At 38.6% G+C, this 16,609-nt stretch overlaps 1 protein-coding gene across 1 annotated transcript; it reads right to left on the bottom strand.

Moving 5' to 3' along the window:
* Positions 1-985: 985 nt before the first annotated feature.
* Positions 986-16,609, bottom strand: LOC140921183 (uncharacterized). The gene is made up of 15 exons (XM_073371155.1): positions 16,526-16,609; positions 16,391-16,429; positions 16,117-16,190; positions 15,505-15,582; positions 13,770-13,818; positions 11,664-11,720; positions 10,893-10,982; positions 10,721-10,755; positions 9,896-10,056; positions 9,747-9,810; positions 9,022-9,121; positions 3,982-4,181; positions 3,207-3,330; positions 2,392-2,531; positions 986-1,739 (listed from the first exon to the last, which is right to left on the bottom strand). The coding sequence occupies exons 1-15, from the start codon at positions 16,536-16,538 to the stop codon at positions 1,452-1,454; spliced, it is 1,512 nt and encodes a 503-aa protein (XP_073227256.1). The 5' UTR covers positions 16,539-16,609; the 3' UTR covers positions 986-1,451.

Below are 16,609 nucleotides of genomic sequence, written 5' to 3'. Positions count from 1 at the left end.
TTTTAGAATTCCGCTCACAAAACACACTACAGTCTACCAAGTTTACCGCCCTGCAGTGCCAGCTCGTGAAGTTTTGTATCTGCGCTGGATTCTTGCAAACAAAATTGTCGGAAAAATCATATTCTGAGACTCCCGAACGTGTCCCGACTAAAGCGTCAGTTCCAAGCAATTTTAAATAAATGCATAAACAATGAGACCAGGGTGTCCCCCGTGAATGACGTAGAAGTCGGCGCCGTTAAAGGGTGCAGATAATAAACATGACCGTTTTACTTGGTGATACAGAAACTAACGCTTGTTAGGCACAGAACCTACATCAGTAGTGGCGAATAAAAGAGTTACTTCTGAGAGAACAATCCCACCCTCTTTCTAAAGCAACCTCAAAAAAAGAGGGAAGACAAGTAGGCCATTTGCTGAGTTGAAAACAAACCATTCGGCCGATGACGACATTTTAATACTACGACCAGAATCCTTCAGGGTTTGGCTTTCGTGTGCAAATCAGCGCTTCGGTTATTTAAACCTCATTGGGATTACCGAATTTAAATATGAAAGGAAAAACGAAAAGGATTCTGGTCGTAGTAGTAGAATGACGCCATCGTGCAAATGGTCCGTTGAATCCTCGCTTTCAAAGTGAGGCCAAGAGCAAAATCTTCCTAGCAAGGAAAAAAAATATAAAAAAAAAACATCACATCAAAGACTTAGCACTGAGACTCGTTTTGGAAGGGGTTAGAGCAGACTTGGAAACTACCTTACCGTGGGCAAACATCGTTACATCATTGTTTGATATTTTTCAACCACCAACACATGGAGTTGCAATGAAATAAGAATCAAAGACACTTTAGTTGTGCAACTTAAAGTTTTTTGCAGGAAATGCAGAATTACTGACTGACAAATGAGCTAATGATGAGTCATACATGCTTAGCAAAAAACTCGCATCCAACGTTTAGAGATTTTTCTGAGGTTTCAGTACTTAGGGTTCCTACTGTTTCGTGACGGTAAAGGTCGACGTAGTTAAGTTTAATAATGAGTGAGTAAAACAGATTCGACGGCTCTCGTAAGTTTGAACACCATGAAAAATCTCTGACTACGCCTTTGATCAAGGACCCCGATTAAGGCTCCTGTTAGCTGTTGTAGTTTAGAAGGGCATTGTTTATAGTCTTTTCAGTCTTTTGTATTATGTCATTTGGTGAACACCCACAAATTGCCATTGCAATCATGGTGAGTCAGTGGTGTGCGCATATCCCTGGGAACGAATGGCGTGCTGGTGACGTCATGAATTGGTGCGCACATGCACAAAAAAAAGAGAAGAAACGGCGCACCAATTTTTTTTCGACGGAACAAGTTCAAACATTTCTGCGCCTCAGAGAGTCTGTCACCTTGTACAAATCACATGTATCCTGTACAAGTCCGAATACTTCATACACTCCAAAGTCATGGAAGTGCAAAATTTATAATTAATCATCGTCAGCTGCGGTTTCCTTTCCTTCGTTTCCCCTCGATTCTGTCGTCGGACAAGAATCGTTACTGCCCTCATCCGGGACTTCGCAACGATCTTTAACCGAGTCATCGTCGTCTTCTTGCTCAGTCCCCTTCAGTTCATCGTCTGGCTCGGTTTTGCTCTCGTCATCGTCATCTGCGGTGTGGTCTTGGTCAGCGGCTTTTTCTTTTTCTTGGCCGCGCTTAAGGGCCTGGATACGACGATCAATGGCGGTCCAAAGGCGTTGAATATCGTTCGGGGCGGCCTGGGGAATAAAAACGACAAAGTAAACCTCGCATTTCGCGCAGTAACAATCAAGGCGAGTTACCTGAGAAAACAGCTCATATTTGACGACGCCAACACTGGCTTCCCCGCTAAATCTCGTATTATAATTATGAGGAAAGGGCGCAGAAATTCAATACTGATCACGTGTCACCACCCAGATCTGGCTAGTGAGTAAATTTCCCTCTTGGCACGACCAATCAGAAGCACTTCCCAGACCTGGTAGTGAAACGCCCTCCGTATAGGATAACCAATTTCTACGCCTGTTCTTCAGAGGCCATTTCGCTGGGAAACCAGCGCTCGCGTTGCGAAAAGTCAGCTTAGATATGAGCTGTTCCTTCCATTGGTACTGGCAAAACCTGCAGAGCAGGCGTTATTTGTTCGCGTTTTTTCGTGCCAGCGAACGCGCCTCTCGCTCGCTTCGCGCTTGCCTTCGCTCGCCTGAAAAACGCGAACAAATAACGCCTGTTCTGGAGGCGAGTACTGATGATTAGTACGGGAGTAAGTTAAAAATGGCAATAACTAACTTCTAAAGTGCTAGCTTAAGCCCATCACTTTGAAATGAGGAATTAAGTCCAGACGGAGAGACAAAAAAAATCAGTAAAAACATGTAAAATAACAATAAAAAAACTTACCATTATAAGGTAAATTTTAATGTCTTTCTCGCTGTCCATGGCAGTGAACCGTAAGCTCTTTTCATTGCCTTTTTCTAAAGTCATATTGGGCCACAGTTTAGTGTTGAGTACCACACGCAAACTACCTTGTGTGCGCATCACTGTGAAAAGTTCAAAAGTCAATAGTCAGCGATGAAAAAGAGCCCACTCACCCCTCACCTACCCAAACCCAACTTTTTGCCTCAGGAGGGAAGTTAACCTTGGATTAGGCGCTTGGGGGCGGGGTGGGTGAGTAATCGTCCAAAATCTTTAGACAGCAACTAGTCCCTTATAGGTCTGTCGAGTCGAGATTTGGCAAGACTCGAGTTGAGAATGGAGCTGTGGAATCATCCGCCTTCTCTCTCGCGCGCGTTTTCCTCGTGGGCTCTCGCCCGCATGACAATGCTGGGGGATTTTTGGCAGTCTACAAAATTTTCTACTGATCAGGTCGGCGTCACTAAAATGACAGATAAACTGAAGGTGTCTTGAAGGCCTTAACAGGTATCGTCTTAGCCTGCGTTGCAGGCGCTTGGAAGTAGTGGGCACAAGAAAAAACGGGCGCGCGAGAGGGAGACACGAGAGGGGAGAGGGAGCCCTCATCCCTCGCGTGTCTCCCTCGCGCGCCAGTTCTCTCTTTCGCCCACTACTTCCAAGCGCCTGCTACGCAGGCTAGTCTCGTCTAAACTAAGTAAGTAAAGCAAGTAAGGTTTAACTTTTAGTTCCATGTTCTACCAATTTAAACTTTGGAGAGAGAGGAGCTACCTCCGTTAATCTTCTGTTCCACCTATTAGTCTTACCAAGCCTCGACTGGAAGATCCCCTCTGTCATTGATTGGCACATGTCATTCAACCTGATGACTCCTCTTCCTTTTTCTCTCCATGAATGGGTCGTGGTATCAAACACAAACAAGCGACAATTGCTCTAAGAATGAGAAGAAAAAAAAAGTTTGCATATCAAAACGAAACAGACGGAAACAGTAATAGCCTACGAACAATGACGTATTTCCGGGCGTTTTTTCTCTCTTTGACTGCTTCAACCCCGCCTTTTTTTCTTTTATTCCGTCTAGTTCTTATCTCAGCTGGCGCAATTGGAAACCACGACCTTATGTTAAAATAAGGGACAGGGACGAGACGAGATTTTTTCTTCTCGGGTCTACTCCCTCGTTTATCGCGGCTCGCGTGCTTGGGTTACGCGTGCAGTAACTTTGCAAAGAAAAATAAGAGACTGCTCGCAGTCTACTTCTCTCTACACGAAAAGTAACTTTTAAGACCCTGAGTGTTGAATCTGGCCAGGAATCGAAAATGGAACTAGCACTCTGAAGTCAAGCACCCAACCAATTGAGTTAACCCATTATTGTGCTTTTCAAAAACACGCGAACTCTAAAGTTCAAAAGCTGCCGTCACAATTGCGTTTTTCGCTGCCGTCAATCACAATTACGATCACAAGCAACGAACCTTGAAACACAGAAACACAAAACGGATCGTAATTCACCATCCGCATTGATAGTATCAGGAGAAAATTGATTTTGATAACTTAAGGCATTTTGGGGGTTGGCCAGGTGAAAGTACTCACCTGAAGAACATTTTTCTCTTCCTCTTCACCTGTGACCACGGCCACCTTTGCAGGTTGTGACTTGGGTGGACTCAGATGTTCTTGATACTCCATTGCTGCTTCAGCAAGCGACTTGTGCGGTTTCTCGTGATTTGGAGACCTGGGCCCTTCAGCGTCTGCGCAAGAATGCGCCACGTCTGCGAGAGTCTTTCGTTCTTCCTCTGGCAAAAAGCAAAATAATTGTTATGTTTGGTGGTGTTGTTGTTGTTTTTCCGCGATGAAATACTATAAAAATTATTGCAGTGTGGTCTAATAAATAGCAGCTTCTTGGAGTTGCTGGCAGGTGCAATCACCAAATGACGTAATACAAAACTTTGAAAAGACACTGAACATTATACAAAGGGTTAGGGTTCTTCAATCCGGTAATCCCGACCCAAAATTTCGCGCAATCCCGTAATCCCGCGGGTTATTTTTAGCATCCAACCTCGTGCGCATACAGTCAATCCCGAATCTTGCCCCCATTTTGCATCAAATTCCCGAATCCCGAGGTTCAATTAAGGAAAATCCCGGATCCCGAAAAACCTATCGGGGACCCTCTATACGCACACTACTAAACAATAGCTAACCATCAAATGGTCACCGTAACACCTAGAGACACCCAAATAAATGAATACTGTAAATAATAAACTACCTAAATTAATACATAACTAACTATATATAATGAAGTACCAGAGTAATGTCCTCATCCACTATAAGAGTGCTCAATAGTTGAACTAGAGCAAAATACAAGTAAACTGATGGAACTGGATTAAATCTTGAACATTCATTGCTACTCAGAGTTTCATGCCTCTTGCGAAGCAATCATCGGGCAACTCTCTGAGTAGCAATAAATGTTCAAGATTTAATCCAGTGCCATCAGTCTACTGGTAACTAACAATAAAAATGTATCACTGAATACATGGATAAATAAATAATCACCAGATACTATGTTACAGTTTACCTCACGTCACGCATCAGTCAAACATCATGAGCTAGCTGGGGTACAGACAGCTTTAGCCTGCGAGCAAGCTCTCCGGGGCGCTCTGGCGGCGGGGCGGAAAAAGGAACGAGAGCTTGCAACTAAATCTCTGGAATTTGAATATCTGCATCAAAAAAGTCGATGCGAAATACTGATTGGTGGAGATGACATTACTAATGACGTCATTACCCTTGGCGTGTGCTTTCACGTGTTTTCCAATGTTTGTTTACATTCGCCCTCGTTTCCGCTTCGCGCTGATTGGCGGAAATCTGACAACTCAGTTGACGGAGAGCCACAGGTGAATTGGAGGCGGAATTCATCTTCCGCAGACGTAGTTGCAAGTCCTGCCCCGCCGCTACAGCGCCCCGGAGAGCTTACTCGCAGGCTAAGACAGCTTATAAATGGATGATAGTAGCAACCAGTGGCGCCCTTGTACGCTGACGTTTGAACTTACTGTTAACATGATGTTAATATAATAATGTAAAAAGGCACTATATAAATGTTTTTCCCTTTTCCACTTCACTTCATTCATTACTACCCTGTTTTTGTGATACCCTGACCAGCGGCCCGTTTCTCGAAAGTCCCGATAATTAACGGGCGCGTAAACCTGATGTTGTTTACGTGCAAGATAGAGGTTTCAATAGTTCTGCATCTAACGTGATAAAACTATCAGTTGATGAAACAAAATGGAGAAGTTTGCTAGCCAGGACCCGCGCTCTTATTCTTTATAAATATTTCCATTTGAATATTTGATTTAGGGCCCGAAAAGTTATCGGGACTTTCGAGAAACGGGTCCCAGGGCTGTGCTCTAGCAGAGTCCGGTGGCCGCTAGCACCTTACTTTTGCCCTCGGGCAACTAGAGATTCTTAGTTTTTTCATACAAATCATATGCTGGGCACCCTAGATTTTAGAGGTTTAGAGCACCAGGCTGCCTTCAATTTTCCTTAAAGCACAGCCTTGCCCAGACTAATCATGGTTGACATAAGTGTAACCGGCTAAGGTTCAGCTGACAGTCAAGACTGATAACAGTTACCGAGACCTTGATTATTCCAGTTAACCCAAATCTAATAATTGGGCGCGATCCATTCAACCAAAATTTCCGGAAATTTCGGACCAAAACTCAATGGATCGGTTCGGTCCAACCGGAAAAGTTTCGAAAAAACGGGTCCACCTTTTGAGGTGGTCCTCTTTTCCCGGTCGGACCGGTCTGAATTTTGGTTGAATGGATCGCGCCCATTGTTTAATTATGCATTTTTCTGAAGACGATAACGGCAAACAGACTGTTGCAAGGAATACAGTTTGACATTGCTCTTGGAGATAATACAGATTAGTCAGTTATCTCCTAGCAAACAACTAATCTGTAGGTTGCGCTGATTTCCAGAAAAAAAAACTATAGGCTGTTGAGAAGACAGATAGTGTGCAAAATGTATAATAATTATAATAATAATAATAACTCTAACAACAACAATAATTACAATAATCATAACTATAACAAAATTGTCAAATCTGATTGGCTATCAACTGCCCTGATTTCAGCCTTAATTGGACAGTTTGATAGGACAGTACGCGTCATGCCTAAGTAATTGGACAGTACGCGCCATCACGCGCGCGCTTAAATGGCTTTTTTTTCTCACTGGTAGCAAAACAAAATTTCGAATTTCTTGTGTTTTGATTTAAAAAATAGCTTATTATATCACAAATTTTGTTAAAGTTATGATTAATTGGTAACAGAACTTCATGTCGTCCAATTCGGCCTGTAATCATACTCGTGATTAAACAAATCGGACTCCCGCTACGCGGTCGTCCAATTTTGTTGTTCACGCGTATGATTACAGACCGAATTGGATTCCACTCAGTCCTGTTACCATTACTAATTATGTGATTATACATGAAAAAAGATTTTTGTAACGGTCATCGTACAATGCTACTGTATGAAGCTACATGTAATGACATTAAATTACTTAAAATTTAGTACAGTACAACTAAGAATAAGCAGGGTGCAAAGAAAGTCATTCTGGCAAGCAGCAGCTAACATGTTCTAGCCCAAGAGTTATTAGCCCGAAAAAAATTTTGGATGAGCACGATTGATAACAGTTATTCTGTAATGTGAATTTCCTAGAGAAATTCACTTGCTGTTGTTGCTCGTTGGGCATGTTGATAACAGAATTCACTAGACCAACAGCAAAATCCACTAGTCCCAGGCTATCGGACACGACTTTCTTTGCACGATGATAAGGAGTGGTGGCCTGGAACATTGAGTGCAGCTTTTGAAGCCCCGTAAGTGAGTGAACATTATAACATCATTCAAACTTGAATTCAAATGTAAAAGTGCAAGCTTCACAGTAGAGACATGACACTCTTGGCGATTTCAAAAAAGCAAATTTTAAATTTCCTCTTTTAAAATCGCCAAGTCCATCAAGGCCTGAGGAAGCAATGGTCAAAGGGATTTGGATACCAAAGAAATGACATCTTTTAAAAATTACAACATAAAATATAGTACTAACTAATAGTAATATCATTATGATACTGATAACAATAATTAATTATTAATAAATATAAATGATAATAAATATATTCATAAGAATTAATAAAATATCCATACTAATACAGTGGAACCCCTATTCAAGAGACACCCTTGAGACCAAGCCAAGAGCCTAAACAGGGTGCAAAGAAAGACAGTTTTACAGCCTGCCATTCGGGCAAGCTGTAGCTAGCATGTACTAGCCCACAAGTCATTTCAACTAGCCCCAAAACCCTTTTTGATTAGCAGAATTGATTACAATCCTTCTGTAATTTGAATTTCCCCAAAAAACGGCACTTGCCTGTCGGGCAAGTTAATAAAAAAAATCACTAGCCCGATAGCAAAATCCATCAGCCCCAGGCTATTGGACATGACTTTCTTTGCATGCTGCTAAAAAGGCATCTGCTCTTGCAGGCTATGGAATCTCCTGCAGTCATTATCTCAAGCAGCTGGATAATGTATAAAACATCATGATTACCTAGTTATATCTCTGTGACATTGAGTGTTGAATTCCCACAAATGCAGTACGCTGATTTAAGTGAGTTAATTCATGTTTTGAAAACTGTCGCCATTGTGACTAGTGAACACTTAGAAGTTATGGACGATTCTTGGGAAAGATGTAAGTCATTTTTTGATTGCTAAGTTTTCCCCCTAATGCAGCTTAAACCCAGGTTTCGGGACCCAGACAAAGTGTCCCTATCCCCTGAATAGAGGGATAGGGACAAACATTTCTGGGGTTTTGTTAAGGTAATGGGCAAAACTTTAGACAAGTTAATTTTTGTACATTAAAGAGCTGATTTCATCTTTCAGGCACAGGTTAAGGTGAGCATGCAAATTTCCTATAAGAAAATTAGCTGGACAGTGTGTATACTTGGATGACAAAAATATGCAAGTTACATTGTATGTGCGTGCATTAAAATGAAAACTCTTATACAAGCTTCATTAACCAAGAGTCCTCTGGCTGATCTACAACTAGAAATCACTATACTCTGTTCAGGTTTCAGAATGGGTTTCATGACTCTCTATGACAATGGCACTTTTTCAGCATCTTGCAGGTTGTATATAAATAATTCATTTATTCTTGGAACAAAGATTTAGAAATTAACATGGTTTTGTTCATCATTATTTTGTTGTTCAACTTTAGTTGCCAAATTTTTTTTTCTACTTGCAATGGCAACCAATCAAAGCTCTGCACTGTTCAAGCAAAACGCACTCTACAGAGACTGCTAACAGATTACTCTAATAATTATCATACTACTACATGAGAAATTTCTGGAATTTGATTGGCTTAGAGCAGTGGTATTTCAGCTTCATTTGAAATACCTAGTAGTATAAACAAATAATAGCATGATTTGTATGTCATATTTGGCATAAATACCACTCGTGATATTTCAAAATTGTCTCAAATTACACTCGCCTAACGGCTCGTGAAATGACATATAACAATTTCGAAATATCGCTCTTGATATTTATGCCAAATATCACTACAAATCATGCTAATACCTGTACAAATTTAACCAACCTCCAAGGTGATCACTGACTGAATTGTCACAGGCTGTTGACTTTTCTTCAGTCTTGCCATTGGTCTCGACATTATTTCCACTGCTATCTGCAGCTGAAAACTAACCACAGAAAAAAAAAACAAAATGTCAAAGCGGCAATTATTGATTTTGATTCAGCTACATGGCACACATATTTTGTTGCGTAAGGTCTCGTCCACACAAATGTCCAGATATTTTTTAACATGAACTTTTTTTCTTTGCTTTTAAAATATTATGCCTCCACACCTGGTGTATTCAAATCATTTTTGCCCTTCCAGACAAATACACTTTAATTTGTACATCCATGCAAATACAATAGCATCCCTTACAGAGGGTGTGCTGTACAATACATGTATATGATTTTTATTCCTTCTTCTATCCCACCTCGTTCTTACCTGGGGGGATTCCCCAATCACAATTCTAAATCTCTGATTATAAACAATTATTGGATGAGGTTTGTGTGATATCTGCAATAATCAAGGTAATAATTGTTTTGATGAAAATAACGACAAACACACTGTCGCAAAGAACCTAAATTGATATTGATATCGGACATCATGCATTGTGTGCGCATTGTGATTTCCAAAATTAGCTGTAGACTCTTAGCCAATGAGAAGACAGATGGTGAGTATAATGTATAATAATGTGACATAACGGATCACAGTTTTAGAGCAGCTAAAAAAAATGCTTGCAATTAAATCCTCACCATAACTCTATCACCCATGTTTTGTCCAAACACAAAGGATCCACTTGAGGTTTTTGTTGAGGATCTACAAGAAAAGCGATTCAATATTGTTATTACAAGGGATGCACATCTAATTTGACTGTATTCATAACATTTCTTCTACAACTTACTCTCTTCCACTTCCTAGAAACTCCGCAAAGTAATTTTTAGAGGAAGCTCCAATTATTCCTTCCTTGTTCTGTCCTGGTGCCAACTCATGTGAGCGCTGTGATGTGTTGGTACATGTGCCCTGCTCGGTAACAGAGGAATCATTGCTGGAGATGCCAAATGTCTGAGGGGAAAAATTCAGAAGGCATCAGAGTGATTCTGTTAGCCTGGTACTTCCTTGACAAGTGTGTTTCTGTTTTGCCTTCACTTTAGCAGGACAACTACTCTTTTGATAAAACAACTGCCTCTTGTCAGTTTGCTTTGATTTATACTTGGTTTCAACCCTCCAAGTCGCCATTTGGCCACCAACTCTTTTTGGTTAAGGGAGACTTTTTTACAAGTCAAGCCGCTAGCTCCAAAATTTTAGGCACCATGGCGACCAAAATGGTCACAACTTGGAGGGTTGGGTTTACACTATAATATCTCTGTACTTGATTATCCGCTTGAGTACTTTGCGTACTTGAGTACATACAGATGATACTGTATCGGCCTTCTTGAAAGACTTTCCCAAGGCTTAGTGGGGAGCAGGAGCATGGAAAAAGCGAGAAACGCGAGAGCTAGAGGCAAGCAAAGAGTGCAAGAGGTGGATGATGGGACCAAGCCTAGAGCATGAGCTCAAATTTTCCCCAAAAAAATGATCGTGAGCGACTGGAAATGTTAGTGAAACCAAAAGTCCTGTTTAATCACAAGAGCTTAATGTTTAAATATTCAGATTGTGAAGCAAAAACTCATTAACTTTGTGCCCTTAGCTTGATACAACAGTAGAAAAAAACTTCAATTAACCACACCTTAGGAACTGGAGAAGTTGTAGAGTTTCTATCAACTAAAAAACAAAGAAAATTATACATGTTTTAGTGTACAGCAACCTCATCCTGAAAGCTATGCATGCCAAAATGCCAACCAAGAAAACAAATTTAACAAATTAAGAGATACATGTAATAAATTTCCAGCCAGACATACTTTTTGGGGATGCATTCGCCAAGTTCTTTGCCACATCTGAGAGAAGAGATGGCTTTAAAAAAACCTTATGAGGCTTATCGTCATCTGAATCTAAGATAAAACAGATTTAGTAACCTTCAACAAAAACTGCTTCATCCATTTTGAACATGAAAAATACAGACAATACTACACATCAAACAAAACTGGCCTTTAAATGCATTCTATTGACTTTATTATGTTGTCAAGTATAATATTTAGTAAGAACTTGTGGTAAACATATAGTACAGTACTCATCAGGATACTGATTACAAGTCCCTCACCAGGGATGGACCCACTGTCATTACTTAAACAAGATTTAGCCAAGATTAACCTGAGATCAGACTCAATTTTCCATTTTTTCTGGGTTCCACTAGCTCCACTGCATTATACATAATTTAATGCCTCTTACTAGGTAAAGAGAAACAGTGGCTATTTTTGTGCTAAGTACATGTTTCCAGTACAGACTGTTGTTATCTGAGGTCAGTTGCATGTAAATGATTGTATGTTTGAGAAATACAAGAGACTGAGTTGAACTACAGTTATCAAAATCAATGTGTCCAGTGAAAGAAACTGAAACAATACTATAAATGGCTCACAGCATTTTAAACGTTCTGTGCTACTCTTTGCTTATGCTTATTGTAAGAAGTTATATATAACCATTTTGTCATTTATAATATCTACTGAAATTGTTTTTATTGTTCTAATTTCCTCTGGCTGTGGAAGATACCAATGATGTACACATGAAGTAAGTACCTGAATGATTATTTTTTTCAAGCTTGGCCACTTTTTTCACTGGAGAAAAACTGTCGCCTAGAAGAGAAGCACAAAAAAGTAGATTAACCATCATCAATGGCTTCCTTCTACCTTCACTGCTAGACTACGCATAAGAATACTGTGGTTACAAAACAAAGAACAAGATCACGTCATAATTTCAACAATAGCCTTCGATAACTTAACAAACAAAAAGGCACTGCTGGTGCAAAAGAAAGAAGAATCTTAACATAATTATTAAGTAAGATTTCCATCCAAAGACTCAGTGTTGTTTCAAACCTTAGAATCACTTTGATAAAGCAAGTAACTTGACCATACCTTTTTGCCAAAATAATAGCCAGAAACAGAAATTTGTTTTAACTTAAGTAAACTTTAAGACTCTTAGCAATTTGAGCATTTGCCAATGGCTCTTTTTATATTGAAAATTACTTTTCACTTTCTAAAACATGATATATTATTTAAAGGTAGGGCTTGTAGACAGGTGATAATAAGTAGAAGTTATTAAAGCATCATGTTTATGTAATATAATAACAAGAAACTCTTTCTGTTCAGAGAGAGAAGGATAGATCTCATTGACTTGTTCAGTGTTCTTTTTAAAGTTACTCAATGGATCACTTTGAAAATGAAAGTTACATAATTATAATATCAGAAACAGAAATTGTTTGAACTAAAATAAACTTTAAGACAAATTTCATTACGAAGTTGAGTAATTTTAACTTTCAGTGGGGAAAAACCTTGTACCAGAATATTTTAAGCCATTTCAAGGGCTAATTTTTATGAAATAACTCCAAAGAAAAGATTTTTATAGGAACCCAAGAAAATAAATTTCACATTTCAGAGGAATTGAGAAAACACAGATTAGATTAGATTAGATTAGATTAGATTAGATTAGATTAGAACGGATTAGATTCATTCAATTTCCTGATAAATTCCATCTTGACTTTCAGCAATTTAAGCGTTGGCCAATATGGCACTTTATATTACATTGCACATTTTCACTTTCTAAATAATGCATGGTACTATAATTTGAAGGTAGGCTTTATTTGCAGTTGATACTAATATTAGTATAGGTAATAGCATGATTTGTAGTGATATTTGGCATAAATACCACAAGTGATATTTCAAAATTGTTATACTAATTTCACGAGCCGTTAGGCAAGTGAAATTTGAGACAATTTTGAAACATCACGAGTGGTATTTATGCCAAATATCACGTACAATTCCTGCTATTATTTGTTTATTCTACTACCCACAAAAGGTTTGTAATTTTCACATGTAGGTATTTCAAATTAAGCTGAAATACCACTGCTCTAAGCCAATCAAATTGCAGAAATTTCTCCTGTAGTAGTATAAACCATTTAATACCCAATCATCCGCATACAAATTCTCCAGACTGATCTCCATACATTTACTTACAAAAATTAGTTAAGAGAATTTGATGAAAGATCAAAGCATTTTCCCCTGGGTGATCACTTTATCAATTCTTATAGCCCTTCCTCTTGATTATGTACTGATATTGTTAGTGGAAAATAATATTAATGAAGGTCACCCTTAGGGCTAGAAAGGTTAACATTTTGATCAGAGCAACACTGTCCATAACAAACAACTAACTTAAAAAAGCAGAATTTTTTTGTCTACACTGTAAGCAAGATAGATCTCATTAGCTTCTTTATTACAAAGCACAAGACTGGCACAATTATGAACATACATTTTATACAGGTAAAGTTGTCAAAGGTTTCAAAACAAGGCTATTTCTATTTACCAGATTTTTCCAAGAGAAAAAAAAATGCTAGGAACAGTCTGCTCCTGCCACTGAGTTATTAAGCTTATTACGCTCATTATCTTCTGACTGTTAACTCAAAGCAAAACATTGAAATATTTTTGTTGTTTTCTGAGGCCACAGATTCAGGAGAAAATCTTTTAAATCTCCAACTGCAAAACTTAAAACAAAACCTTTAAGAGCAAAATTATTATTATTATTATTATTATTATTATTATTATTATTATCAAAATTTGACGTATCCTGCAAAAAATTTATTGACAATATTTTGCATCCCACAGATAAACACTATAGGGTGTGCTACATACCATCATCTGGTTCAGAATCAACATCTTTGTCCTCCCCTTCAGCAGATCTCTAGATATAAACAGATAATTAGAACCTTTGTTAGGTGTTTAATCATATTTATTTTGAACATCAGTACCAGGGCTAAAAAAAATAACTTGAATTCCAGCACATCCTTTGGGCAAGCAGCTCGCACACTTTGCTTGCATGGGGCAACTTAAATCATAATTTGAAAAAATCAGTACAAGTGCTAAAAGATAACCTGAATTCCAGCACTTCCTTCGGGCAAGCAGCTCTCACAATGCTGCACTTGCCTGGGGCAAGTACTTGCTTAGAACTCTTAGTTAGAACTGTTAGTTAATGATTTAGCTGGAGGATGAATTGCCTGGACCCATTTCCATTGGGCAAGTTACTCTTTTTAGATGTCAGAATGGACTTGTTTCGAGCCCTGATATTTGTATGCATTATAGTTTAAAATATAATTCAGCCTCGCCTTTTTTCACACACGACTCAGAATGACTCAGAGCTCAGATTTAAAAGTTATTTGATAGTCTTAGGAAGATAGATTCCTTCAGTAGCCTTGGAATACCATGCAACAATTTAATTATGCACCTGTGATTCAGCTGAATTTTTGACTTGAAACACAAGAATAATCAATAAAAGATCTGCTATTAAACCCACTTCCACAAAACACATATCTTACACTTCTGCTTGCACCTGAAAAGTTTTCCTAGCCCATGCATTGTTATGTTAAAATAAATGTTACGGCTTCCTCGCCAAAACAGTCATTTAGCTGTCGCAAAAATAGACCCTGCCAACGTTTTTTTTTTTTTTAAATTTCGATAACGACCATTTAGTGACTTTCTATTAACACAAGTGAAAAGAGAACATGTATCTTATTTTTTGTTTAAACTATATAATAATGGGGCAGGGGGTGGGGAGGTTGAGGGAGGCACAACTTGTCCCAACATACAAACATCTGCAGAATTACCACACCGAATCGCATGAATCCATAACTATCCTGGCAAAAGGACCTTGGGAAAGTAAAGGAAGTCAACTTTCATTCTGGCTAGAGAGGGTGGCATTCAGGCACGCAACCACTGAAAGGAATTGTATCAATCAACTCAATCGCTAAGATGTGGAGTCAAAACAAAACTCTTGAGGAACTAATATCATCACTTTCCTGCAACTAGACCTGAGCCAGCCAAGAGATCTGCCATATTAATCGGTATATCATTTCATTTTCTTGAGACTCTCATGTTACCTTAGGGTTAGCTACATAATTCCAGAATTGTTTTGGAATTTTAGACATCAAAAAGAATTTTAGAAAATCTCGGGAATTTTAGGGAAAAAATAGACAAATTCGAGAATTTTAGAGCAATTTGAACATTCACCTGACATTTTGGCAATATTCATGGCAAAAACATTGACAAAAAGTCTTTTGTTGTATTCCTATCAACCAAGAGAGGGCTCAGTCCGCTTAAATGCTACAGCAGTGTCTAGAGCACTGTCCACTGAGCACAACAAATCAGCGGCTTCTCATCAGAGTTGTCTACACTACAACTTATCAGTGGTCATTCACCAAAAGGGGCCCTCACTATCAAAAAAGAAAACAATTTTTTTTTGAGAATTTTTGGGAATTTTAGAGTTTTTGGAGAATTTTAGACATTTCTAAAGGAATTTTAGAGCTTTTTTCGGAAAATTCCGGAAAGAATTTTAGGCCATATTTTGGGAATTATGTAGTCAAGCATACATTACCTTGACTGAAACTCCAAGAGGTGTTGATTCTTCACTTGAAACCTCTGGCTCCTCTCCATTATCTTTGGAATAAGCATTCTAAAACAAGATGTGACATAAGAAAGGAAATTAGAAAAAAACTGCATAAATACTTGAAAGTATACAGAGAAGATTTGAGATACGTGATGTTGAGCACTTCGTATGGCAGCCTTCCTGTAAAAAACTGAGGTAAAATTTCCGCACAATAATTATTTGTACATATATTATTTATATAATGTAGTACTCTGGGCTTTATTATTTCTTATAAACCAACTGGAGAACAGATAATTATAGCTTGTGAGACAGAAAAAGGATGCATAATAAAGAGCAAGAAGACGTGTGGCCATGGCACAAAAGTTGAACCTACAAAAGTGAAAATGTCTAAACATGTAAGTTGATTTTCTGCTTCCTTTTCTTCGTTCACTTAATTAGCGTACTTGAGCTTAAGGTCATATATACTGTAAAATGAAATGGCTACATAAATTCTTGAATACAACATCGATCACTGATAGTCTTTTTATTATTATTACTTTCTTTCAAATGAATCCAACTGCTTGACAAAACAAAAACTACGAAATATAAGATTCTGTTTACCGTAACTTTCCCGGACGTATCTTGACGTAAAGTGAATTTCGGCGGAGCAAGAATTCTCACGGAGTTATTTGTTCCTGGACGAGAAGAAGATGGAAAACTAGAATTAATATACACCTCTCTAAAAAAGCAGATAAAACAACGCCGAAGAATATAAATCATGAGCTGCAGACGTGGAATTATCTGGCAAACTGACAATTGGAACGGTTAATAGCGTACATATTCGAACGGATTTACGTTTGTGTTTTAAAACTTCGAGTGGTTTTTCTTCGTTTACCTGAAGAATCTTCATTGTCAGCAGCATGAGATGGAGACGCTGGAAACAAAACAACACAATTAAGTTTTCTTGTTATGCTAGCAAAAAGAACGTCAAACAAATCAGAAGTTAAAAATACCCAACTTTAAACCTCACCATTTTCCGCCATTTTCCCGGAGTCGGCGGCTTGCACGCATGCGCTTAGAAATTGACCCAGGCCTCCCTCTCTCAGAATGACGT

The sequence above is a fragment of the Porites lutea genome, chromosome 12 (assembly GCF_958299795.1).
Source record: "Porites lutea chromosome 12, jaPorLute2.1, whole genome shotgun sequence".
NCBI lineage: Eukaryota > Metazoa > Cnidaria > Anthozoa > Scleractinia > Poritidae > Porites > Porites lutea.
The sequence above is the reverse complement of the archived record's forward strand: the minus strand, read 5'-3'. Positions and strand labels throughout refer to the sequence as shown.